This window comes from Puma concolor, chromosome D3, assembly GCF_028749965.1.
Source record: "Puma concolor isolate L17-30 chromosome D3, mPumCon1.1.hap2, whole genome shotgun sequence".
Lineage (NCBI taxonomy): Eukaryota > Metazoa > Chordata > Mammalia > Carnivora > Felidae > Puma > Puma concolor.
Window position 1 is genome coordinate 58,073,055 of NC_141678.1, and position 26,376 is coordinate 58,099,430.

Consider the following 26,376-nt stretch of genomic DNA (forward strand, 5'->3'; position numbering starts at 1 on the left):
GTCTGCCCCCCCCCCCCCCCCCCCGCCACAAGGGCTTCACATGATGATTTGTTTTCTGGGAATACACTGAGTGATAATAAGCTAAAGGACAGCTATTCTGAAAACCAGAAAGAAAACTCTAGAAAACTCTAGTTTACTCATCCGGAAACTTGTCAGAGATGACTGAGAAATGATAAAGGCTCATTTAGACCCGGTAGCTGTGTTTTGGGTTCAAAAGCAGCATTGGATGAAAGTGTGAACACATGTACCTCTAGCCAGCAGGCCAGTCCAGCAGGTCTGAGGACATTTTCTCCTTGGTCACTGGGCAGGTGACAAGATTACATTTAATGAATGACACTGATTTGGAAATACCTAAAACAGACTTTTTAATAAGATGTTTGTTTAGCTAATCATTTGGTATTTTCTACAGATCTTTGACGGATTTAACATTAATTGTACCGCCATGAGAGGCAAGAAGAATCTTCATAGATTCAAATGAACATAATTGGGATTCTTTATGTTAGCAAAGAATTTTAACGTACATTGGACAAACAAGGAAATATGAAGGTTTTATTTAAACCCCTTGTCATAAATCTCTCTGCCCAATGGTTTTGGCCTTTGGGAAACCTCTCCCATGAGAAATAAAATGAAGCAGTTAGTAACTCTCTTGAAATTAGAAAAATCACTAATGGTGTTAGCATTTCCAAGCCTGTTTTTCTTGCAAAAATGAAGGTAGTTTGCTAAGTGTTATTCAGTTACTGACTTGTACTCATGTCTCTCTCCTTCCACCCTGCTCCCTACCTTAAACTTCTGCACTGTTTAGATACAACAGCTTTGGCAACACCTCTTATCACTCAAGACCTTCTGGATCTGCTGTGCCCGCCACCCCCACGTCATCTCTTTCACCTCCGCAGGAGGCCAGGCTGGAAAGGTGAGTTTTATAAGAAGGAAGCCGATGGCTTTACCCTCCGGTGGAAGAAATCAGTTTGATGAAGAATGACTAAAGGAAAAGAAAGACAAAGCATAATCCAAAGTATTTTTCTGTACATAATATAGTCCAAAGGCAAGAATATTTTCTTTCACACTATTTACTAAGTAAATATTTTATTAGAAGTGATATTTTTTAATGTCTCATCTCCCTATGTTCTTTCCATAGAAGTATAAAAAAATTTGTTCCCAGTTACTTAAATGTGAAGGGTTTGATTGACCTATGAAAAACTGTTCTAGAATTTGTGTAAGGTCTGCATTTGGTCCTGTAAACATCAGTTTTTATCTTTGAATGAACAATTCTATATAAGTCAGGAGGTAGTGGGCCTATTAAGGTCTGTACCTTAATGTAATTAATCCAGGACCTACCAGAAGGGAAAAGAATTGCATGGGTCGGTCCGTGGAAGGAATTTAACTTGGCAAGAGTATTAGACCACTAGAAATTAACTAACTATTACTTCTGGAAGCGAGTGATTGCACAAGGATGTGTTTACAAGGAAAAGGTAAGACCTGTAATTTTAGAACAATTAAAAACAGTTACCCTTATATGGCAAGAGTGCTGAGTTAGGGAAGACTGGCTGGGGTTCCAATTAGTCACTGGGAAGTTATTTAATCCTTGAGGGTAAAATGCCAGTTATGACAACTCTTACCTTAGAGGGTGGTTTTGATGAGCCACTGAAAAGGTACTCATGAAAGCATTATGTGAACCCCACCGTGTGGGTCCAGTGGGAAGTGACAATATGTGATGACAAGATATAACACCCAGCAGCGTATGATTGATCAGAAATCTAGACATGAGCAATTCAAAATGATCATTTGCCTCAAATCCTGAATTTAAAACAAACTCGACCTGTATTCTATACTCTAATCATCTGTGTATTCTGAAGTGTGTTTTGCTGAACGTGGCTGGTGATTAGAGGTTTGGTTGGGATGTAGAGCAGGCAAGACCTTACAGCCCCAGGAAGAGGGGCTGTCCAATGAACTTTGCCTCCCCACACATGGTGTTAATTTCTAAGATGATACATAGGATCCACATTGTCAAAATCTCAGGTTTCACAGCCCAGCATGGCCCTGGGCTGGGTGTATCTGGGCTTAGTAAGATCTTGTCCGTAAGATAAAAAGTTGATTTCCTAGAAGACACTGTACCCTTCACCCTAGGGCACCTCTATTTGGGATCAGCTGAAATCACTGTGGTCCCAGAGAGGTCACCACTGAAGAGGGTCCTTATCTAATGGGATGGGATATTGGGGTCCAAGTCAGGAATATTAAAGTTTTACTGATGTTACATCTCACATCTTGTTCCTGCTAGGCTGCCAGCTCCTTGGGAACAAGAACCAGGTCCCCTTCATTGTTGTGTCTCCCTTGGTACCTGGGGACTGACTATGGCAGAGCCACAGTAAACACTAGTTGCAGGATCAGGTGAATTACCCACTCATTGGTTGGGGAACAGTGTGGAGGTCCCTGAAGTTGACAGGTTATCAGGATGGGAAGTTTATAGGTTTCCAAAGCCTTGGGCTTTAGGGGAGATTCCCTTATGGGTCCTAAAGGGAAAACCCCAGTCTCTGTCCCCTTCCCATCCCCTGGAAACCCAGGTCCAGGTTTGAGCTGGAGGGTTAGGGGTGTAGGCTCTGGAAAGACTCTTGCCTGTGTCTCCTTCCCTGCTTGATCTGGCTGAGTGTCTCCTGGGGCCTGGGAAGCTGGGGGGGGGGGGGCATTGGGCGGGAGCATTAAAAGAGGCAGGATGGGGCTGGATCCCAGAGAGCCTTGAATGCCCTGGGGAGGAGGTGATGCTTCATCCTGAGACATCAGGGGCTGTTAGAGTTTTGAAGCAGCAGGTGGGGTGCTCTAATCTATCCATGAGTGGAGCCAGTGGGTCGAGGCTACAGGGACAGGGCCTGCTATCTCTGAGTCTTAGAGGGCTGACCATGCCTAAGAAGGGCAGCGGCCATGAGGCTTGAGAGGAGCAGTGAGTTGGGGCAAACTTGGAGGAAGGTGGGAGCAGGGGAAGCAGAATGAGTGAGGGTTCAGGCTTGCTCAAGCATGAGGATGTTAGAAACTAGGAACGGAGACAGAATTTACTGGGGAAAAAAAAAAAGCAAATCACAGGTGGAGATGTTCAGCCTGGGGCATGCGAGTCATCAGGAGTCTGTATGACACCAGGGACACAGTGAGGGTCCCTGGGGATAGGTGGACTCAGTGGTCCTTGGCTTGAAGAAGTTACTTGCATGAAATCCCTCCAGCCTGCCTGCATGCTGAGATCTGGCCACCAGAGAAGCCAGTAATGGAAGCCTTTCTCCCCCCCGCCCTTTTTTTTTTTATGTTTATTTACTTTTGAGAGAGAGAGCATGCACAAGCGGGGAAGGGGCAAAGAAAGACAGACAGAATCCGAAACGGCCTCCAGGCTCTGAGCTGTCAGCACAAAGCCGGACATGGGGCTCAAACTCACAAGGCATGAGATCATGACCTGAGATGAAGTCAGATGCTTAACCGACTGAGGCACCCAGGCACCCCAATGGTAGCCTTTCCTTTCCAATTCCCTCTTACAGCATACTCTGCTACAGAAAGTTCTCTACCTGAACCATCTGTTGTATCCACTAGCAAAGAAAGCTTCAGAGTTACTTGCTTTACATTCGCATGTTTTTTTCCCAATTATCACCATTTATGGCTTCACTAAACCATGTGACCAATCATTTGAAATATCAGATATGCAGTTTCATTATTGAGACCAGCAAGCCCTCCAGCCTGGCCACCCCACCACGTTTTACTCTGGCCTCGCTGGCTTATATTTATGATATAAAAAAAAAGAAAAGGAGGGGTCCCAACTCCAACTTATATTTGTATACATCACCCAAATGTACAATGTAAGTTGTATTTATTATAATATGTGGTTTTATACAGTTTAATTTTTTTCATTTTTGACAACTGAATTATTTGGATGTCACTCATCTATTTTCACATTTACAACAGTTTTCTGCCCTACTAAGGTGTGTGATTGTTTTTACTGAAGTATATACTTCAGTAATTTGTAAGATTGTTGAGATGTTTTATATACCTATAATTCTTGAAACCAAAAAGAAAAACTTAGGAAAGGCATTAAAGTATTATGAACAATAGTGGCATTCTTGTAGTGAGAACCCACATTTTATTTTTCTTTTTTTAAAGCTTGATGCTATTTTTTTTAAAGTTTATTTATTTATTTTGAGAGAGGGGGAGAGAGAGAATCCCAAGCAGGCTCCACATTGTCAGCACGGAGCCTAATGTGGGGCTCGAACCTACGGAACCATGAGATCATGACCTGAGCCAAAACCAAAAGTAGGACGCTTAACCGACTGAGCCACCCAGGTGTCCCGAGAACCCACGTTTTCTGTTAACACACTCCTGAAAAATTAGATTCATGTCAGGGTGCCGTGCAGTACTGGAAAGATCTAGAACTCTTTTCCCTTGGTTTGGAAATAAGACTCACTTCCCTTAAGTCCTAGGAAAATCAGGCCAACTAAAACACCCCTTCAAGCAGGTCAGCCCACTTTGGAAATCCAACTAGCCATCATTGTGAGTTTAGTGTTTTCCATATTTTTCCCAAGCATGCTAGTATGTTGGATGTTAATCAAATTTAGAATGATAAATTGACCTAGAAAGGAAGAACTAAAGAAACAATATACAAAATTAAGTCAAGTCAAGGGTATTAAAATGAATCCATCCCCACATCTCCTATTATGACTTTGTTTATAGGGCTGTCGTTCAGAAACAATGTAACATTAATTTTCATGAAATTGGAAGTTGAGCTGTGCCAAAACAAAAGAAAATAAGAAATCCCGAACTATTTGCAAAGGCCCTCTGGGATACAAGATGCCACTGTTTAATGAAAGCAGACTTTCTAATTGTTTCAATTTTGAAACTGTGCTTTTTGAGTGGAAACATTCTCAATATTTTTAAAAGAAGAATTATAGGAATATTTGAACCGTTCATGTCGAATATTCAAATGAAACAAAGAAGCAAACAATAATTACACCACAGCAAATGAGTCTGGGAAGCTGGGAAGGGCAGAGCCCCTCTCTTTCCATCCCTGCAGTGACATCTCCATCTTGTGGGCCTTTTCAGAAATGGCGCCAGATGCTTGTTCGGTGTGGTGACCGCAATTACTGAGCAATGACCGTGAGGGGATCAGACACAAGTCAAGTGCCTGGGGCTGAAGGTGCTTTGAGGCCATCAGTCTTGGCCTTGAGTCTGGGGAGTGCGCTGATAATGAGGCCCAGCTTGTACCATGAAAGGGGGTATTAGCAGGTGAACACAGTGAGTGCTCTGTGTGGAAAAGCACACTGGAAGAACCCCAGATCCAGATTTTAGGGACCAGGAAGGACTTCACTCATTGAGCTGAAACCCGAAGGATCAGTGTGTGCCTTAAGTATTGATTCTGTTCTGTCTTCCACTTACAATAGTACCGCGGGTTGTAAATGACACTGCTGTAAATGACAATACCCTGCCTGTTCTACAGGTTAATAGCAAGAGTCTTCAGAAAAGTTTGATGGCGTGCCTGGGTGGCTCAGTTGGTTGAGTGTCCAATTTCGGCTCAGGCCGTGATCTCATGGTTTGTGAGTTCGAGCCTCACATCGGACTCTCTGCTTTCAGCACAGAGCCCACTTCAGATCCTCTGTTCCCTTTTCTCTCTGCCCCTCCCCCACTTGTGAGTGCGCACCTACTCTCCCTCAAAATAAACATTAATTTTTTTTTTAATTTTTAAAAATTTAAATAAAAAGTGAAAAAAGGGGGGGGGGTGCCTGGGTGGCTTAGTCTAAGGTTGGGTGTCCAACTTCATCTCAGGTCATGATCTCGTGGCTCGTGAGTTTGAGCTCTGTGCTGACAGCTCAGAGCCTGGAGCCTGCTTTAGATTCTGCGTGTGTCTCTCTCTGCCCTTCCCCCAGTCACGTTCTGTGTCTATCTCTCAAAAATAAATAAACATTAAAAAAAAATCTTTAAAAAAGTTGAAAAAGAAGAAATGCTTGGGAATTGTTTGCCCTGTTTCATGGCCCCAGCAGAGAGAGTCTCCCTAGTTCGTGGAGGACAGTAAACCCACATATGAGCAGTGGCACTTCTGTTGGGAGTGATAATGGATAGTAAGGATGGGTAAAGGATGCAGCTTTGCATTTTATTTTTATATGGGCTTTGCATGTACACAGTAGAGCATTTAAAAGGTGAAGGGCTGTACAATGAAAGTGAAGCTCCCTCCCCAGAAGCGATGACTCCTAGCGATTTCTTACGTGTATGTCCAGAGCCATTTATGTTCACGTGAGTGTAGACATGTTTCATCTATCTTTACACACATGGTAATACCCTGCACAAAACTATTGTGCGTTCTGCTTTTTCGCTTAAAACCTGCATCTGGGTTCTCTCCCCCTGCGGTACTTAGAGTTGTTGCGTTGTTTTTAATGTCTGCGTCATACTTTTTTCTCTGGATGCTACTTCATATACCCAATTCTGTATTGATGGGCCCCAGTGTTTTGCTGTGACCAATGATACTGCAGCATAATTCTTTGTCCATGTGTCACTTTGCACACGTGTGGTTGTCCATAGGATAAGTTCCTAGAAATAGATCTAGTAAGTCAATTGTTTACGCATTTTAAATTTTGATTGACTTTTATCAAATTACTTTTCATGAGGATTGTACCAGTTTTGATTGTGAGCCATGCTGAGTGAGAGAGCTCGTTGCCCACCCCCATGCAGAAGGACCATTCACAGTCTCAACCATTGGCCACCTGGTGGTGAAGAGTTCTCTGGTATTAAAATTTAAATGTGCACTTCCCTTATTAATATGGTTGAGCATGTTTTCCTATGTCCACAAGCATTTAATATTTCCTTTTCTGTGAAATTTTGGCTCATGGTCATTGAGTTCTTTTTCTTACTGAAGTGTAGAGGTTATTTATAAACTCTGATAAGAGTAGCAGTTATTTTCCTCAGTCATTAGTCTTTTATTTCATTTCTGGTGCTTTTGCCAGGCAGACAAATTTAAGTTTTATGAGTTAAATTTATCTTTTTGTCTTCTGGTTTTGTGTTCCTCGTGAGGACACCTTTTCTCCCCTGTATGCTTCCAGAATTTCAAGCTGCAGTTTTCACATTGAAATATTTTATCTAGCTGGAAGTTATTTTGGCATATAGTGTAGGCAGAGATCCACCTTAAATGTTTTCACTTGTTTGCAGACCATTTATCGAATGAACAATCATGTCCCTACTGATTTGTCATGTACCTACAGGAATCCCGATTCACGTATGTGTCTGTGTTCAAACTGTTCCCTTAGGAGTGTGTCCCACCCCCTGGCTTCTGTGAGGCTGTCAGGAGCTCTCCTTCCTCCCAATTCTTGTCTTTATCATGTGGTCAGTAGTCTTTAAAGTAGGACTTTGTCATGTGCTACCTTGAAACAGTCCTGTTGTTTTTGTCTTCTGCTATTGTGCAGTTGTTTACGGTGATGGACAGTGCCAGAATAGAGGATGGGCAATATCTGGGGAAGCTGGGACCCAGCAGCTAGGACTGGGAGGAGGGGAGCCTGCTCTGCTGAGCTGTGACTTCTGTCTGCCAAGTCAAGCTTCCCCTTGTGGGCTCTCCCTTCTTATGACCCCCTTCAACACCTGTCTCCATCACTGGGGCAGTAACTCCTCCCTCAGGATGAAGATGTCCGTTTCCATGCATTTCCTGCCTGTTTTCAGTTACTTCAGGTTTTGTATATATTACCTGCCTGGCAGGCCTTTTGACTATCGCCCTGAGTATAACTTGCTGGTACCTGTGTCTTCCTCATCCTAATCTCCTCCTCTGTGTGGGTTGTCTGTTGTGCATGGATCTTTGTGCTTGTCCTAGTCAGCTTTGGCTTGTCCTCTTGTCCTAGTCAGCTTTGGCTTTTATCATCTCTTGCCTTCGCTCATATCTACATGTGCCTCGAGGTTTTACTTGTTTGGATTTAAAACCATTGATTTTTCCAAATAGGTGATTCATATGTTTTTCTGGGTCTCAAATACTTGCTGGCTGTGTTCCATCACTTGATCTACACCGTACTTCTTACAAAATTGTGTTGTGGAGTCAAGAGCACCATCGTGCAATGGAGCTCTAGTTAATTTTCTTTTTTAATTTTCAATTTAAATTGGTCGAAGTCAGTTAAAAAAGACACCTCAGACATCACTGAGGAAATTCTGAAGAGCATATAAAATAAGATCAAAGGCATGTTCTTTTTATGTGATCAAAATTAGTGGCACCCAGTCTACAACCAGTGACAGGAAATAAAGGTACCAATGTGGACTGAGTCGCTACCATTCACAGCAGCTGTGTTTTCCTTTTACCTTGCCTGCTCCTTCCCACTTGCCTGCTGCTAGTTCCTGATACCAGTCTTGTTACACACAATGAGTTCCTGTAAGGCACAAAGTGGTTCTGATTAATCGATTGTGATTGCATCCAAAGTGCAGGAGGGGAGACGCGCTGGTCCGTTGACAGAGTGAGTATACGGTAGGTCTGGCTCCCCGATGGCGTCTATCTGCTGTGACTCTGGGTGTGTGGGGACCTGGGTTCTACATCAGCCCTCTGTCCTGCGGGAGGACTCTGAGTCCTCAACAGACTCAAGGGACTCTTTCTCCCACGTGTGTTTTGGAGCTGACTCCTTACCATTCCTACCATAGATTTAGTTCAAGATCTATGTCATGCCTGGACTATCTATTGAGTGATATAGGTCTTTCTGAAATGTAGATCTGAGCGGATGACATTTCCCACTTAGAAACCTTGAATGACTCCTCTGCCAACCAGTGAAGCCCAACTTGACTAACATCACCAAGAAGATCTCTCACATTTGGGTCCTGCAGGCACCTTCCAGCTTCATCAACCATCACATCCCCCAGCCTCACTGTACTTTAACCCCATGGAGATGCCACTATAAACATACCAGACTCTCCTGGGGACTCTTCCTTCCGATTTGCTCTGTTCTTTGGCCAACCTCTCCTTTATTCATCCACTTGACTCCTTCTCGTCCTCTAAGAGCCACATAGATGACATCTGTCCTATAAAACTCCTCTGACTTCCTCAGACAGGATGAATTGTAACATCTTTGTGGGTTCATATGCTACCTCTATTTCAGCTCTCAGCCCTTTGATGTGTTTGTCCTTTTGTTCCTAAAATGGGGTTCATCAATCTACAGTGGTCCGTGGTAGTAGGTTTGGGTCCCCCAAAGTCATGGGATCAAGATGGTTAACTTTCCTGGATTGGATATTTTATTCAAAGATATGGGGGGAAATCTTTAAGACAAGCAGGACTGTGCCCTGTAGGATCTGTGTTCACATGACTTGTAAAAGTGAGTTTTTTCTTTCTGCAAGGAGACACTCTATGCTGTTCTCCTGTTCCTTCTCCTGTAGGGGGCATCTTTACTGCTTTGTCGCTGCTGTTGGGCAGCAGCCACTTCTGTGTCTCCCGCATGAGATTCTCCAGCCTCCTGTTCACCGCCCTGCCCCAAACCTCTTTGTCACATAAGCAGGCGAGCACATGCATGACCAGTTTGAATCTCCCAGAATCCTGTTTTCTTCCTTTGGAAAGTGGGATTGGAATACATTTTTTTTTAATTACATAATTCTCTCATCCTTGTTTATATAAAAGGTAAACATAGCAACCTTAAGCGTATCTATTGTAATTCCACTGGGAAGTGAGAATAGTGCGTGTCACAGAGTTAGGTGAGCCCTAGAACAAGGAAGTGCAAAGGTCACTCATCAAACAATGCAGATGGAACACCTCCACCCACAGAGCTGTAGACACTCACAGGTATTCCGTGCTGCAAGTGGAACCCCTGGGCCAACACCCTTGTGTGCGCCCTGTCCTAGTGGGTTAGCCCCTGATGGCTGGGTTTCTGGTTTCACACTAGCGTTGTTCAAAGATTACGGAGTGAAAAAGGGTAGGAACAAGGGAGAGATTCCTCATTCAGAAAATGTACTCCTGGGTCCCTTCTCCCATTTCTCCCACTCGTTTCCACACAGCCCAGCCAGGAATGAGTAAGTCTTACTATTATGGTGGGAGAGGCTGAGTTTCTTCCTGGGTTGATTTGAGAGAGAGAGAGAGAGTGCGTGAGCGTGTGTGTGTGTGTGTGTGTGTGTAGACAGCTAGATATTTAGATGGAATCCCCACCCTTTCACATTCTGTTCTTCTGCTGTGCCAGTGTAAAACCAAAATATCCAGCGACAGCTGGAAACCTAGCCTCTGGGGCTGTACACACTCATACACACATATAATGACTCCTATATTTCATTCGGTAAATATTTATTGGGTGCTCACCTTGTGCCACCTATGCTGCCATGAGAATCTGACGTTGATTTAATTAGACCCGCCCCTGGCTTCACCTGGCTTACACTGTACTGGCAGAAACAGAAGATAAGCAAATCATCAGCAAATGGAGAGTTTCCGCTGTAGTAAATTTTGTGAAGAAAATGAAATTTCATAGAAGTAGAGAGGCCATCAAAGTCGAGAGCCTAGCATAGGTGTTCTATCCTCATGAGGGACACCTCTAATAAGAGGTCTGGGAAACTGAGTCACCAATGTAAGACATATTGCAACTTATCCCTAGGTTTGCCAGCTCTCGTGATGAGATGAGCAAGCCCACTTAGATGAGGGAGATTAAAAAAAAAAAATTGAGTGAGTCCATATTTTTCTTTAAAACATGATCCCGAGCTGGAAGACTATGTTTGGAAGAGATTTGGTGTTTAGAGAAGGGGTGGGCATGCACAGGAGGTGTGGGTTGGCCTGGACAGGAGAGGAAGAGAGAAGCTGGGAAGGATGAACCTTGGTCCCGGCCTGCAAGGCCAGGAAGCCATGACTCAGGAGGTGCTGGTGGTAGTCTGTGATTTGGAAGCTGCCCGAAGAATAGTTTAATCATGAAGCCATGTTGTGGTGGCCCGGGAACTGTGACAGGAGGATTGACCTCCTTGCTGGAGGACTCGCTTGGTCTTAGGAGGGTGGAAAGTAAGAACAAACTGGCAAGAACTGCTTGTGAGCCTGGGGTCAAGGCCTGCAGAAGAGGTCAGGGGACAGGTCGAAGCATGATGCCAGCTATGCCTAGGGGAATGGCACGTGCCCTGCACGTGAGTGAGTGCAGTCATGTGAGACTGCATGTGGGGCCAGTGTCCACAGCACACAATGTGAGCCGTGCTCTTGCCTCCTATGGCTGGGAACTTCAGAGCTGCACTGAAGCAGTGTGTGACCGTTGGGAGGAGAGAGAGCAGAAGGAAGCCTTAAACCCATGTCCCCCTCTTTGACGGCAGATGTCTCCGTGATTGTAGCCACGATGATGGAGAAAAGTTGCCTGGTTCTTAGGGCTGCCTCTGGGGCTTGCTCATTTCATCCTTGAGAGCTGGGATGTAGCCCTGAAGGGTGAAAGAAGATTCTGACATTTCCTCATTCCAGGGGAAGCAAATACTGCTTGGCACAACCCAGAGTTACCTCTTCTCCTGTGATCTTTAGATCGAGTGACCCCCGATTTTCACAGCTAGGTTGTAAGGAGAACCTCATGGTTTTGCACCAATGAATTGCCCTTTTAGTACCATTCTTTGACCTCTGTATCTTATGTGAAATAAACTGCTTGTGAATTAAGTGATAATTTCAAATATCGGATAATTTGTGAACTTAGTGTGACTTTTGTTACTATTTCACCAGAGATCATTTTTTTAAATAAAAAGTGTTGAAGATTTGCTTCTTTCACAAATAAGACTTTTACTTAACTCAAACTTACCAAGGGAGCATGTGTGTTTACACAGCTTTTCCAGTATAATTGACATAAAAAAGTTGAGCAGAAGTTTTGACATATGTATATGCAAATGAAGCCATTATCACAAGATAATGCAAATATCCATCACCCCAAACATTTTCTCATGCCCTTTTGTGCATGGCTGCCCTTCCTCATCCTAGGCAACCACTGGTCTGCTTTCTGTCATCATAGATTAGTTTATACTTTTTAGAGTTTTATATAAATGTAATCATACTATATGTACTCTTGGGGAGGGGTTGACTTCTTTCAAATAACATAATTGTTTTGAAATCCATTCATTTTGTTGTATGTTTCAATACTTCATTCCTTTTTATTGCTGACTAGTACTCCACCATACAAATATACCACAGTTTGTTTATCTGTTGATGGACATTTGAGTTGTTTCCAATTTTTGGCTATGAACATTTGCGTACAAGTCTTAGTATGGAAATGTGCTTTCTTTTCTCTTGGATAAATACCTAGAAATGAAATTGCTTAGTCCTATGGTAGGTGCATGTTTACCTTTTTAAGAAATTGCCAAGCTGTCTTCCAGAATGGTCTTACACCAGAGTAATGCTGTCCTCATCAAATGAGATGAAGTGTATTCCTTTCTCTTTTATTTTCTGTAAGACATTGGTTAACACTGGGACTCTGGCCAACAGGCTTGTTGAAATGCCCACCTCTACTGTGTCCTCAATGTAACTCTTCTGGCCTCAGTTTCTTCTTCTATAAAGAGGGGAATAGTAGAACTGAGTACAAGAGGTTGTAGGCATTAAAAGAATCATTTCATGTAGGGGCGCCTGGGTGGCTCAGTCGCTCAAGCATCCGACTTTGGTTCAGGTCATGATCTCACAGCTTGTGAGTTCAAGCCTCGCGTCGGGCTCTGTGCTGACAACTCGGAGCCTGGAGCCTGCTTCGGGTTCTGTGTCTCCCTCTCTCTGCCCCTAACCCATTCTCATTCTGTCTCTGTCTCTCTCAAAAATAAATAAGCATTAAAAAATTTTTTAAAGAATCATTTCATGTAAAATAGTACCACACGGTATTGTCTCCGTAAGTGGTAACTGTGATTACCAAACACATTTCAGTGAAATGGAATTCTTGTTTCAGACATCTCGGTGAGGGAGGCTTTAACCAGATGGGTTTCTGGGGAAGCCCCTGGAGCCTGGTATGGTCAGGATTAAATATTGCAATTCCTCTCACTCAGAGTAGATCATCCGCTCCATTGCAAAATCTCTCTCTGGCTCCTCTCCACCTGCATTCTTACGTGGCTTCACTCGGCTGCAGCTGCCTCGGCTGTATCGTAGACGACTTCAGCTTTCCAGATGTGTTCCGGGGTGGCGCGCAGCCCTGGTGACTCACCCAGCTGGTAGCCATGGTGGGAACGTTCACGTCAATCCCCCGGCCCATTCTCGCCTCTCAGGCTGGGCGCTGCCAGTGTCACATTCCAGATCTGGCCCTGATCCTGCAGCTTAGCCTTCCCTTGCATCCAGAGATTTTAGGCTCCCAGCATAAAATGAGATGTGTCATATACCCAGGATGGCCCAGGTGCCGTTCTTTTTTTTTTTAGTATATTTATTTATTTTGAGAGAGGGAGAGAGTGCGCATGAGCTGGGGAGGGGCAGAGGGGGGAGAGAGAGAATCTCAAGCAAGCTGTGCGGTCAGCACAGAGCTTGATGAGGGCCTCGATCTTGCAAACTGTGAGGTCATGACCTGAGCAGAAATCCAGAGTCAGACACCTAGCTGACTGAACCACCCAGGTGCTCCAGCCCAGATGCTGTTCTAAGCAAGCTCATACATAAACTCTCATGTTAACCTGATGGTGCTTCATAAGTTTCAAGTATTATTATCACTAATTACAAACAAGTAAACTAGGCTCACCGGGGTTCAGCGATTGGCCATGCTCTGGTTTTCTCTAAACCTTGTTGTGCTCATTCGTTTTTTTGCCATAGCTGGTCCTCAGACCAGCCAAGATTAAACATGACAGCAACTTCCAATCGCTGTAAGGATTGTTCCCGAAAAACTTAATACGAAAGATAAAAATCTGTTAATGATGCCCTTATAAGGAGAATTTACCATACTAACTTGAATTTTGGTGTTTTTTTTTTTTTTTTAAGGTTGATTTGGGATTCCCTTTTGTATGGTTTGAGTGCATTCTGGCATTGATATTATGGGTTGAGCCCATTTCCAGAAACAGGACCACAGTTTACATTCTCACATGTTATATTCTCACAGTTTATATTCTCACATGTTGGGCTTCTCCAGAAAACCTAGGGAAATTTATTAATATGATGTTTATAGCCTTTTGTTTCCAGTATGATCAAAGTGACTTCTATTCATTTAGGACAGAAAAGCCCATGGGAGGTCTTTAAATTCTCCCTTCCTGCTACAGGGATCTGTGTTAGTGTGCTCAAGAGAATGGATCTTGAATTGCTCAAGGCATTTTGCTTCATGTCCAGAATAGAGGAACCACTCTGCTTTGCTTTGAGTTAGCTCGCATTTCAGTTCTTTCAGAACTGAAGAACCAAGGAAGGAGACTTCCCGTGTTGTTAAGGCTGCTCATCAGTGCGTTTGCTGTTGCGTTCTGGCCAGCAAGTCAATATGAGATCTGTTCTTACGAGGTGGTCCAAGTGGGCAGGGTCAAAATCTGCAGGAGGGAATGACATACCGACCTGACTAAACTGGACACACTACTTAATGTTCTCGAGTTCTAATACTACTTTAATTTTATTCAGGCTCCAATATTCACAATTTCCGTAAGGAAATGATGTTAATGTGTGGTTTAGAGAGGCTTCACTTTGACTTCATTAGCACAGCCACTAATGGCCCATTATTAAGTTACGTGTTAAGTCTTTCCTGAGATCAGAGCAAACATTTAGAAGAAACTAAAGTCAGAAGGATAAGGGGGAATGGCAAGGTCCTTATTCTGCTCTTCACCAAAGCATGAGCACAGACCACCAAGCAAGCTCCTGTCTTTTGTTCTGGAAAGAGAACTCAGAAGGTAAAGATGCTAGCACTTGAGGAGACGACCGCACAGGGCAGGCTGGGAAGCTGGGCTGGATTCAAATTCCCCACATAGTCCTAAAATAATAACTCTCCTGTGTAGAATACCTTATGTTTTGTTTTCAAATTCTGGAGCTGGACTTAACTTTTGAGGTTCACCTAGCTCGGGGCTTCAAAGATACTTGATGTTAAAAGAGAAGTACTTTTGATTCTTTTTAAATAAATTTTGTTTAATGTTTATTATTGAGAGACACAGCATGACCATGGGAGGGGCAGAGAGAGCAGGAGAGACAGAATCCAAAGCAAGCTTTAGGCTCTGAGCTGTCCGTGCAGAGCACAACGCAGGGCTTGAACTCACAAACCGTGAGACTGTGACCTGAATCAAAGTTGAATGCTTAACCGACTGAGCCACCCAGGCGCCCCAAGAAGTATTTTTGATTCTTAAAGAGCAATAGAATAGCTTCAAAAATATATTCCAGGCTTACAGAAAATTTTAGGTAATGACAGAAAATTATGGAGCTATTGTATATAAAATTGAAGCCCTTGTCCCTTTGATTTATTTTCTTCCCCAGTGATGACCACCTGAAATTGGCTTTGTCATTTCCATATATGTTATTATATTCTTGCTAAATATAAACATACCCCTAAATAGTGTATGGTTTCACTTGGCATGTATTTAAACTTCATAGAAATGAAAGTATATCGTTCATATTCTTCAGACTGCTTTTCGCTGTCAATATATTGTGCTTTTGAGAATCATCCATGTTAGTCCATTTCACTCTATTTTTTCACATGCATAAAGTATTTCTTTGTAAAAATATACCATATTTTTGTTTTCCTATATAGTTTCTAGTTATTAACCATTAACAGTGCAAAACAGCGTAGCACATGGTATTCTCGTACGTATCTGCCATCTTTAACATGCAAAAGTTAGTCTCTAGTATAAACCTAGAAGTAGAATTGCTGGATTGTAGGATATGCACATCTTCAGTTGTATTGAGTGCTTCTCCAAAATGATTATATCAACTTAGACCCCCAGAAGGTATGGAAGAGAGTTCTTGTTGTCTGGTTCTGTGCCGATGCTTTGGGTTATCAGGCATTAGTTTTGGTCAATCTGCAATCTGAGACGTTTGAAATAATATTTCACTATGGGTTTAACTTGTATTCTTTTTCCCTGATTTCTAGTGAAGATGGGCATCACTTATATATCTGTTGGCCATTTAATTCTCTTCTTCAGCAAAATGCCCATTATCTTTTGCTCATTTTTCCACTGAGTGGTTTCTTTTTTTCTAATGTGGAGTGGTTCTTTTTGTTATATGTATACTAATCCTTGTGGTTTATATGTGTTATAAGTAGCTCCTAAGTGGTGGCTTCTCTTTATTCTTAACTTCTGTACTCTCTTAAGTGCATACAGATTTTAAATTTTAATATATGTAAATGTATCAAGTTTTTCCTTTTTGATGGCACTTTTTTTGTTTCTGGTATAAAAATTCTTTCCCGAGATAAATATTGCAAAGTTTTTACTTTTTACTTTTTCCAATCCCAGAATTTTTCTTTGTGTTTGGTATGTGGAAGGCCTCACTGTATTTTGTTGTATGTGGTTAATAATCCTCTCAGTACCAATTGTTAAATAGTCCATCAGTTCCCCGCTGATTGATCAATTCTAACATTAAGATGCACTTAATGTTCCAGCATTGAGTAATGTTTACCATAGTTTAAAAAAATATGTTGGTTAAATACCCATTGTCAGGTTAAGAACACTCTCTCCAGTTCTATGCTTGCTAAAGTTTGTTTTTTTTTTTTGTTTTTTTGTTTTTTTAACAATGAATGAGTATTGTATTTAAAGCTTTTTCTGCATCTATGGAGGTAGTCATGGTTTTTCTCCTATAACCTATTAATGTGGTAAATTACATTCATTGATGTATTCATCTTAAACATCCTTGGATTCATTGTACAAACAGCATGATTTTATTTCAGATTTTGCAGTGGTGTTCATATTTGCAATCAGTATATAACTTTCTATCCTCATACTGTTCTTGTTTAGTTTTTGTGTCAGACTACTACTAATCACATAAAATGAGCTGGGGAACTTTTATATTCTCTGAAACTTTGTATATGATTAAGATGAATTCTTCTTTGATTATTTGGTAGAAATCACCTTTAAAAATATGAGCCTCGTGGGGTTTTTGTTTTTGTTTTGGTGTGTATGGATATATCTGTAATTAATTGATTCAATTTCTTAAAGGTTAATAGAGCTCTAAAATTTCTATTTCTTCCTCAGTGATTTCAATCATTTTTAGAAAAACATCCATTTCTTCAAAGTTTCCAAATGTATTGTCATAGAAATTTCTCATTTTCTCATAATTATTTTTGTCTCTTGTTATGTTCGTATTTGTATCTGTGCCATTCTTGAAAATTGCTTATTAGTAGCTTTTTTCTTAAATAGTTTTGACAGAATGTATTATTATTTTTAAAAATTATAAGCCAGCTTTGGTTTTTTAAATTTTCTCTATATTTTTCTATTTCATTCATGTTTGTTCTTATCTTTATTTAATTTATTTTGCCTTATTTGAATTTATTCTGTTGTTGCTTTTCAAACTGTGGAGTTGACCACTCATTATTTTTTACTTCTTTTCTAATACAAACACTTCAGGTGATAAATTTCCTTCTAAATACTACTGTAGAAGTATTCTATAAATCTTGATATATATTGTATTCATTATAGTACCCTTTGGATCATTTCTAATTTTCTGTATTTTTCTTCTTTGGCTTGAACTGTTTAGAAGTGTTCACAGTTTTCCAATTATATCAATTTTTAAAGTTTATCTTATTCCAGCTCATTTACATTGTTGAGAGGGTAGCCCATATGAAACCAATTTTTGGCATTTATTTATGAGCTTTGTGGCAGGATTGGTGGTCTCTGTATTTGAGAAGAATGTGTTTTCTCCACTTTGGGATAGTAGGTATATATGCTCCTTTGTTAAACTTATTAATCAGGTTGAAACAATCTGTTATGTCCGTAACAATTTGTCAGTCACTGCGTGAGAGGTACAGTAAACCTGAACACTCTATGGATTAGATTTAGCCTCATATGACAGAAAAAAATAAATAACAGCTTAAGAAAGATAGTCTAGATTTCATTTATATGAAGGAGAACTCACATTCTATCCATGCCCAAGTGTCCAGGGCTGATGAAGTAGCTCCCGAGAGAGCCTGGAATATGGGATTTGGTTACTCCCTTCCTGTAGCCGGCAGGAATGGTGGCTTCTTCCCTCTGCTTCTGACTGACAGCCAGAGGCAGCTCCATGTTGCTAAGGAGGATAACTGTGGGACTTATGGCCGAATGTGAGTGATACCAGAGTCCCATCTTTCTCCCGCACTAAGGAACCTTGTGTTCCCCACCAGGCAGGCATATTTTCACTGGATTCAAGTAGGATTTCATCCCACCTATATTTCAGCAATATTTATATCTTAGTTTTAGAATTTTTTCAACAAATGAAGGCCTCATTGTCCATACAGATTTATCCAAAGGTCCAACAGACCCCTCTTCCCAGTGAACTCCCTTTTGTATTTTTCATGAGTTTACATAATTTTTTCTTTTCCCACCCATTCTCATGACTTAACATTTCCTGTGATTCCCACCACCCTGATCCCTCACTGAGGCCTCTCGCAGCCAGTTGTCCCCATAATGCCATCTTCAGTGAACAGTCCATATTGAGTGGTATCACCAGCAGTCAAGTCCTTTGAACATGCTGTATGTTCTTGGATGCTTCTTGACGTAGAATAAGATTTCTTTATTTTCAGTCAGATTTCAGACCAGTATTGTCTTTTTTTCTTCACCTGTTATCTTAACACCTGTTTTAAGATGACACAGTTATTTTGAGGAGGTATATCAAAAAGGTGGTATATGGTAAAATATTTTTAGCCTATGTAAAATAGAAAACAGTTCTAGATTGAATGTTGATTCTATAACGTCTTTCCATAGATCAAGTTTAAAATGCATGTGTATCTCCAAACTGGTGCAGCCAATCTGGAAAACAGTATGGAGTGTCCCTCAAAAAATTAAAAATAGAACTTCCCTACAACCCAGCTATTGCACTACTAGGTATTTAACCAAAGGATACCAAAATGCTGATTCGAAGGAGCACATGCACCCCAGTGTTTATAGCAGCACTATTGACAATAGCTTATGGAAATTATGGAATTATGGAAAGAGTCCAAATGTCCATTGACTGATGAATGGATAAAGATGTGATGTGTGTGTATAATATAATATACATAATGTGTGTGTATAGGTGTGTATATTGTGTGTGTGTGTATATATATGTCTATATACACACATATATATAATGGAATATTTTTGGTGATCAAAAAGAATGAAATCTTGTCATTTGCAATAACGTGGGTGGAACTAGAGTATCTTATGCTAAGCGAAATAAGTCAGAGAAAGACAAATATCATATGATTTCACTCATGTGAAATTTAAGAAAACATGAACATAGGGGAAGGAGAGCAAAAATAAGATAAAAACAGAGAGGGAGGCAAACCATAAGAGACTCTTAAATACAGAGAACAAACTGGGGGTTGCTGGAGGGGAGGTGGATCGGGGGATGTGTTAAATGGGTGATGGGAATTAAGGAAGGCACTTGGGATGAGCACTGGGTGTTGTATGTAAGTGATGAATCGCTAAATTCTACTCCTGAAGTCATGATTACACTGTATGTTAACTAACTTGGATTTAATTAAAAAAAAAAAAAAAGAATTAACCTCTACAAAAAACTGTGTGTGTCTCTCTAGAGAGAGAAAGGGAGTGGGAGAGAGGATGAATCTGTATTTATGAAAATTCTTTTTGGTAATAACAGCACCTATTATTGATGACTGCTTATGTGCCAGGCATGGTGCTTAGCATTGTATGCACATTAGTACCTTCTTCTCCTCCTGACGCACAAAGCAGGCTACTTACCTCCGTTTACAGATGAAGATCTGAGACGCTCAGTAATTCCCCCCCAGCAATACCTAGGTACCAGCGGACTGGACCCTCACTCGAAACCGAAGTCTGGCTGGTTCCTACTTGGGTACTTTGAATCACAGGCCAAGCCACTAAAACATTAACTCTGTATCTTTAGGTCTTCACTGAGTGGTCTTCTCACATCATCCTTTAGGCAGCATCAAGAGTCATTGGCAGCAGAGAGAGAGAGGCGGCGGCAGGAGAGAGAAGAAAGGTTGCAGAGAATAGAACGGGAAGAAAGGAACAAATTCAAGTAAGAGGAATTTCAAGACGCTCTAAATAATGGAAAATCGAAGCGCATGCCTTCGTGCTCTGTATGATGAATACTGGTGTGAAGGGTTCGATAGTAATATGTTTGCTTTAGATTCTGTCTCTGTTTTTAAGGAACTGTAAGACATTCCTGAAACGGACTAGCTCTGGCTTGTTATGGCCGTTTCCCTCTAACCATATGGCAGGAAGCACAGAAAGCCAGCCAAATACAATTAGGAGCTTGTGTATTTTGGGGGCCTCCATTATCTAAAACGGTCTTATCCAGGCCTTCCTGAAGACAGAGAGCCTAATTGTCTTAACTTAATTTGTCATTTCCCCCTAAAGCTACTCATGTTTTATTCATATTCCATTGGATGCCAAAAGAAAATGCATTTCCCACTTTCTGCTTTGCTCCTTGCTCCCTGTTGCAATCTTCAATGTATTTTTTTAAACAATAATCTCTCTTCCTATGGAGGAGAAAGCCATTCTGCCGATTACTCCCAGCCCATTATCCCACTGATCTCTTTGGTCTCCATCCAGCTCCCAGGCTGTGTTCCAGTCTCAGCCTGTCTGCCCCAGCTGAGTTCAATGTCACTCCGTTTCTCCTCCAGCCTGTGCACCTGTTCTCACCAACCTCCTGGTCAACCTCCTTCCACTTCTCCTCCTCCCTGCCAGCTTCGTGCTGTGCAGTGCTCTATGCAAAACACTTGCTGAGACCATCCTTACACATTTCGTTCCTTCTGCTCTTTTCTCACATCCTCTCCCCCTCTTCATCGCTGCCTTTGTCACCGGCACAGTCATTGTTCCTAGACCTTCTGTGTTCTTTCTTGCTTTCATTTCTCACCCCATCTTCACTTCCTGTTTCATCAGTTTAGTTTCTTTGGCAAACAGTATCCCCTTTCAGTGACTCCCATTTAAACCCACAAAGAATATAAAGCAGTGTCAATAAGGATTTATAGGTTCTGTTACATTTTTCCAGGACCCAGGTAAGTATGAAATGGTCAAAATAGAAGCTGAGTTGTAAAGTTGCCTTCACTATAATTCACTATTACATGGCAACAAATATCCCAAGTCTGTGAGTGAAACGCTAACCTTGGCTTTTGTAAGGCTGGGTTAGTGGCTGGCACGAAGTCAACTTAACATCATTCCTCCACTGTGATTGCATAGCAGACCCTGAACTGTCGGACTTTTACCAAATTATATGTGGAAATGCCCGACCTGTATGCATCATTTCTCATGAGGTAACTCTGCGAGTCGTCACTTCTGGAAAGACCAATTTGTAAAACCACTGGAACAGGTGAAATCCTTCCTGATCAGGGCTTTCTGAGAGTTTGCATAGTTTGCCACCAAATAGCAGCGGCGAATCTGACTGAAACACACAGATTCAGAGGATAGTTTGCACGTACAAGGATTTGGGCTGAAAACCTACTAAAACAGGGTGTCAGTTCGGGGGAAGATGGAGTCGGCACACTCCCTCCCATCTCTTCTGTGCCACTGAGTGCCACCCGAAGCCGTGGACAGACACACAGAGCTCTGAAGACTCTGAATTGTAAAAGGGAGCCAGTGAACTGGGGACAGAGGCTAGCATTCAGAGTTCCAGACCAGCGAGAGTTTACCCTTTTCTTTCCTCTTCATCACCTGGCGTGTCCTCAGAGGTACCCCCAAACCCAGAAGTGCGTACCAAGTGTGAACTGAAAGAGTTCTAAGAGAAGGCCTCTCTTTCTGAACTCAGGAGCAGAAAACGGAGTTCCTAAGAGTCAGACACTGGAGAAATGTACTGTATTTTCATATTTTTTTCCCTTCTTCCCTACCCCAGTCTCCAAGCTGTATTATTACCGAAGCACAATGATGGCAGCAGTGTCCAGGCAGGTGCCTGAAACTCTGAGGGAGGGCACCCCTCCTCTGACCAAAGGAGCTGTGGTTCCAAGAGCACTAGGCAAATCGCCCTTGTTCTCTCTGCATCCTACTGTGCTGCCCTGGGTGCAGACAGAGTTACTCAAAGTATGCACCAGAGCATGGAAAATAAAGCCCAAGCTTTCTGGCTACAGGGCCAAGAGTGGAGACCCAAGGAAGCCTAGAAATTATAGGAAAGTCACAAAGGGGTAGAGAAATTAAGAGAGCATTCTGGGTTCATCTCCCAATTGTGCACATGTGGCTCAGAACTTCCAGAGCATACCACAGACTTTGAGAACTAAATACAGAGTGGACCACCACTCAAGGTCCAGGACTGGCTACTGGGTGGTGCACACAAGGGCTCAATTTGAATAGCATTAAAAATATTTGAAAGCTGAGCTAATATTGGAGCCAGTGTCAGAACTGGCAGGCTGGACCTAACCCAGTTGATTGCCTGCTTAAAGAAAATAAGATTCTTCATAGAATTCAAGGAAGACCCAGAGTCTCATTTCAAGATATTTAAAATGTTCTGGATGTAATCCAGTGTAACGTGTCACACAATAAACTATGAGGCTCTTAAAGGGGAAAGAAAATCAAAATGTGCTAACTGCAAAAGGACATAGATGTTATTATCAGACAAAGACTGTAAAGGAGCTACTATAAACATGTCCTAAGAAGTAAGGGCAAATACTTTTGAAACAAGTGAAAAAATAAGTCTCTGTAAAGAAATAGAAGCTGTAAAGAAGAACCAAGTGGAAATACGTATAGCACTGAAAAATGCAGTAATCAAAATTAAAAATTCACTGGATGGAATCAATGGCAGAATGGAGATGAGAGAAAAGTCAGTAAACTTGAAGGCAGAACAACAGAAATTATCCAGTTTAAAAAATGAAGCATAACATTGGGGAAAAAACGTAGCGTATCAGGGACCTATGGAACAGTAACAAAATGCCTTGCATTCATATCATTGAAGCCCCAGAAGAATAGGACAAGAGCGCATTGTAACAAATACTAAGCTGTACATTCATATGCTTGTGTGTCTAGGTACAGACCGTGCTTGTAACTATCCACTATTTGCTTTTCGTCCCAAGTGGGTGTCACTTCCCATGTAAGACACAGATCCTGGAAAAAAGAACCCTGTCCAAGAAGGAGTGCTGGTCAATCGTCAGGACAGACCACATACAACTATTAATTATGATGACTATAGTTCCAGCCTGAAAGTCTGAGGATGTGAATGAAACGAATTTCGAAAAAGGAAATAGTAATTCAGCCATTTATTGATTTAAGTTATTCGTACTTCTTTTGGTTTTTTCCCTTGGAGAGCATCCTTACCTGTTTTTATTTTTGTTGAATATGATTTTAAGATTCCTGGGTTATGGGACATATTATTTCTAATGTGGAAGGTGATGAGGACGAGTGCTCGTAAATGCTAACAAATCTGGGTCTTTGTTTCTTTTTCTCCGTCTCCTAAGCTGCTTTAGTTGCTTTGACCTACTGTCCCTTTATATCCTGTTACCAGTGCATGGGGGGTGGGGGGCGGGTAGAATACTTAAGCTACATTGTGACGTCCAGTTTAGGAAGCCACGAAGTCATAATTTTTCAGAAAAATAAGTGGTCCACTGAGAAGTTGCTGATCCTAAGTCTTAAACTTAGATTCAAGCTGGAATCTCATCAGCAGGAGCAGAGCAACAAACGTGGGAAGTGGACAAAGTTGGGCATCTCACGAGTGCAGACAAGAGAATGTACAAAGCAAGAGTTTCCCATGATCCCTGCGTAGGGATGGAGAGGAAGAATCCTGCACTGTGGCATGAATGTCCAAACTGCAGAGTGCAACACAAAATGGCCTAGACACCTGGACCCACCTAGCTTTAATCCTTGAGATGAAAATTGTGGAGCTAGCAGGACTTGATTGGACGTTAATCATCTCTGAAAGCTATTGCTTGCTTGCAGTTGCCGTATTTTATTTATGTATTGTTTCACCTTTTAAAAAACTTTTTCGTCTCCTCTCTCACCCATATACCTAAATTCTTCTTTCTTTAACTTGTGGGATTTCCCATGTTTTCATCCCTGTGATTCGATAGGAAATCCATTGTATTTAGTAGTTTGAAAGGGTAGCCTTTATATATATATATTTTTTTAATCCAGCACAACCACTTTCCATTTCTGAGGCAGCAGTCTTTCATGAAACACTAATAATTTCTTGGCAATTTCATGAGCATCTAATTCTGTTCTTTTCCTTCCCTATTTTGTTTCTTCTGCATATTTCTGTTAGCCGAGAGTATTTAGACAAAAGAGAGGAGCAAAGACAAGCAAGAGAAGAAAGGTTTGTATATATTTTCTTTCCCATTGTAACCAAATGGCACTTGACTTTGCACTCTTAACCAAGCATGCTAAGGGAATTGTTAATTAAAATAGCTCACTCAAGTCACCTAAGACTTTGGGTAACTGGTATTTTGTGGAATAGGATGCCCTAGTTATCTACGTTTTCCAAGAAAGTACAGACTTAGTAATTAGTGCCATTGTGGTGTGAAATGTATGTCTGTTCCTCCATACACTTCACCTAATGAGGACATTAGTTTAGCATACTGACATATGGTATATATTTTAAATACCCTGCACGACCACTGCTGAGTCTGGGCTACGTGTCCCTACTGTGTGCTTCCAGGTCACGCATTCCTTTAACAAATATTTGAACACACAAACCATGCCAGGCGCTGGCTGAGGTGCCAGACATTCCTGAGACTCGTACACGATGTGCCTGATCACTTACTTTGTCTCCCTACTGAACTATACTCAGTTCCTGGATGGCAGGAACAATGTCTTGTTTTCCTGGTTGTCCCAGTGCCCTCCGCAGTGCTTGGCACATAGTAGGCACTTAGGAAGAAGGTATGTAATAAAGGAGCAAATGAACCAACAGCTTTACTTAAAATACTTAAGCTGTAAGCTATTTTATTTTTTCAAATCATGGCAACATGATTTGAATACCACTAAAATATACAAAGTGAATATATTCCGTGTCTGATAAACTTAGGTCACCAAAAGAAACCGTTTTTTGGAAGTAAACCAGCAAAAGGCAAGTTTTTACCCTGTAGCAGTGTAGCCTGCAGTTATTCCCTCTACCACCAGATGGCGATACTACATGGCGCAATGGAAAGGCTGATTTTCCTACTAGAGCCAGTTGGGAACCTCCCAATCTGAACTATGCCAATAAGTGGAACTTTGCTGAGTTTTCTTAGACACCTTCAGCTAAATAGTTCAAGACAGTCTGAGGACAAGAAAAGTGCAGTCTGTCTGTGTTCAATTAAAAAATTAGATGCTTAGGTCAGCCTTATAAACAAAACTATGGCATTGCTTTAATTCCAGTGTTTTATTAGATTATTGCCACCATAATAACTAGTGGTGGCCAGCAAATTTAGAGTGGAAGAAATAAGAAACTTCTATTTCTCTAATTAATACCTGTTTTTGACATTGGGGGCATAGACTTTGACTGAAAATGCTGTCGACTTCATGTCCAGGCTTAAGAAACCAAATTTTATTTTAGTTTTTAGCTTTCCCTCCAGATTCTGCATTTTTTTTTAACTTTGGACAGTTTGACTGTTATGCTCTGTCTCCACAAGCAAGGCTTTAAAGCTTCTGAGAAGATCTCAAGGTCCAGACTGACCTCAAAATTGTCCCAAACCACTGAAGTCTACCTCTTTCTGGATAGCAATCACTGATTTTTTCACCAAAGCATAGCATCACTTAGGCCTGGAAGACCTGTGCAGAGAGAGAGGTGTTTGCCACTCCTCTCCTGTCACCTCTTGTTTTGACCTCAGTCCTTGCCCTATGTCACCCATCTGCCTGGGGCTTCTTCACTGGTGCAGGAGTGGCCTCTCCGTGGCCTCATGTGGGCCCCATCTCTGTTTACATGGAGGATTGTGGAAGCAGCCAAGAATTTCCCTTTAGTTTGGACCAGCCACTTTTCTTGATTAGTTTGCTTCTTGAATTACCTGGTGAAGATGGGAGAGAGGGTATAAACTTTTCCCCTGTTTGGAAAGCTGTTGGGTTCCTGGCAGACCAGGAATAGATAAGATTTCCAAGTATAATGGGATTCAGAAATGGATGGGGTAACTGGAGATCAGAGGTGGAAAGAGCTTCAGAAGTAAGGAAGAGGGCTCCATCTAGAAACTCTTCAAGGTAGACCCAGGTGTGTTTGTTGGGTCCCATGTCTCTTTCTCGAAATGCAGTGACTCAGATAAAAATGGCCAGAATCACAGCAGATGGTTTTTTAAGGTTTGTGTCATCCAGTGTAGCAAGATGAGTGTGGTTTTGCTATTTTGAAGTGTAAAGGCTATCCAGTCACGTTTGATTTCATTTTGATTTATTTTGTATTATCTCATTCCAGCATTTGAGGCAAACTAGTTTATGGACAATGGTGCAGATCCAGAGTAAGATTCTGGTGAGGTGCTGCTTCTTTAACATTAGAAGAAAGGCTTTATCTGATCATGATTCAGTGACATTCACAAATAA

The 26,376-nt window shown here is 41.7% G+C and overlaps 1 protein-coding gene across 14 annotated transcripts in view; it reads left to right on the forward strand.

The window, feature by feature from the left end:
* Positions 1–26,376, forward strand: part of FHOD3 (formin homology 2 domain containing 3) — a 471,894-nt gene that overhangs the window by 354,660 nt on the left and 90,858 nt on the right. For 9 of the 14 annotated variants that reach the window (XM_086682770.1, XM_086682771.1, XM_086682775.1 and 6 more), the window contains 3 exons: positions 803–910; positions 19,844–19,978; positions 24,140–24,190. In XM_086682770.1, coding sequence (XP_086538896.1) covers positions 803–910; positions 19,844–19,978; positions 24,140–24,190 — 294 coding nt within the window. The remainder of the gene's footprint in view (positions 1–802; positions 911–19,843; positions 19,979–24,139; positions 24,191–26,376) is intronic. The other 5 variants (XM_086682772.1, XM_086682781.1, XM_086682773.1 and 2 more) reach the window with 3 other exon arrangements.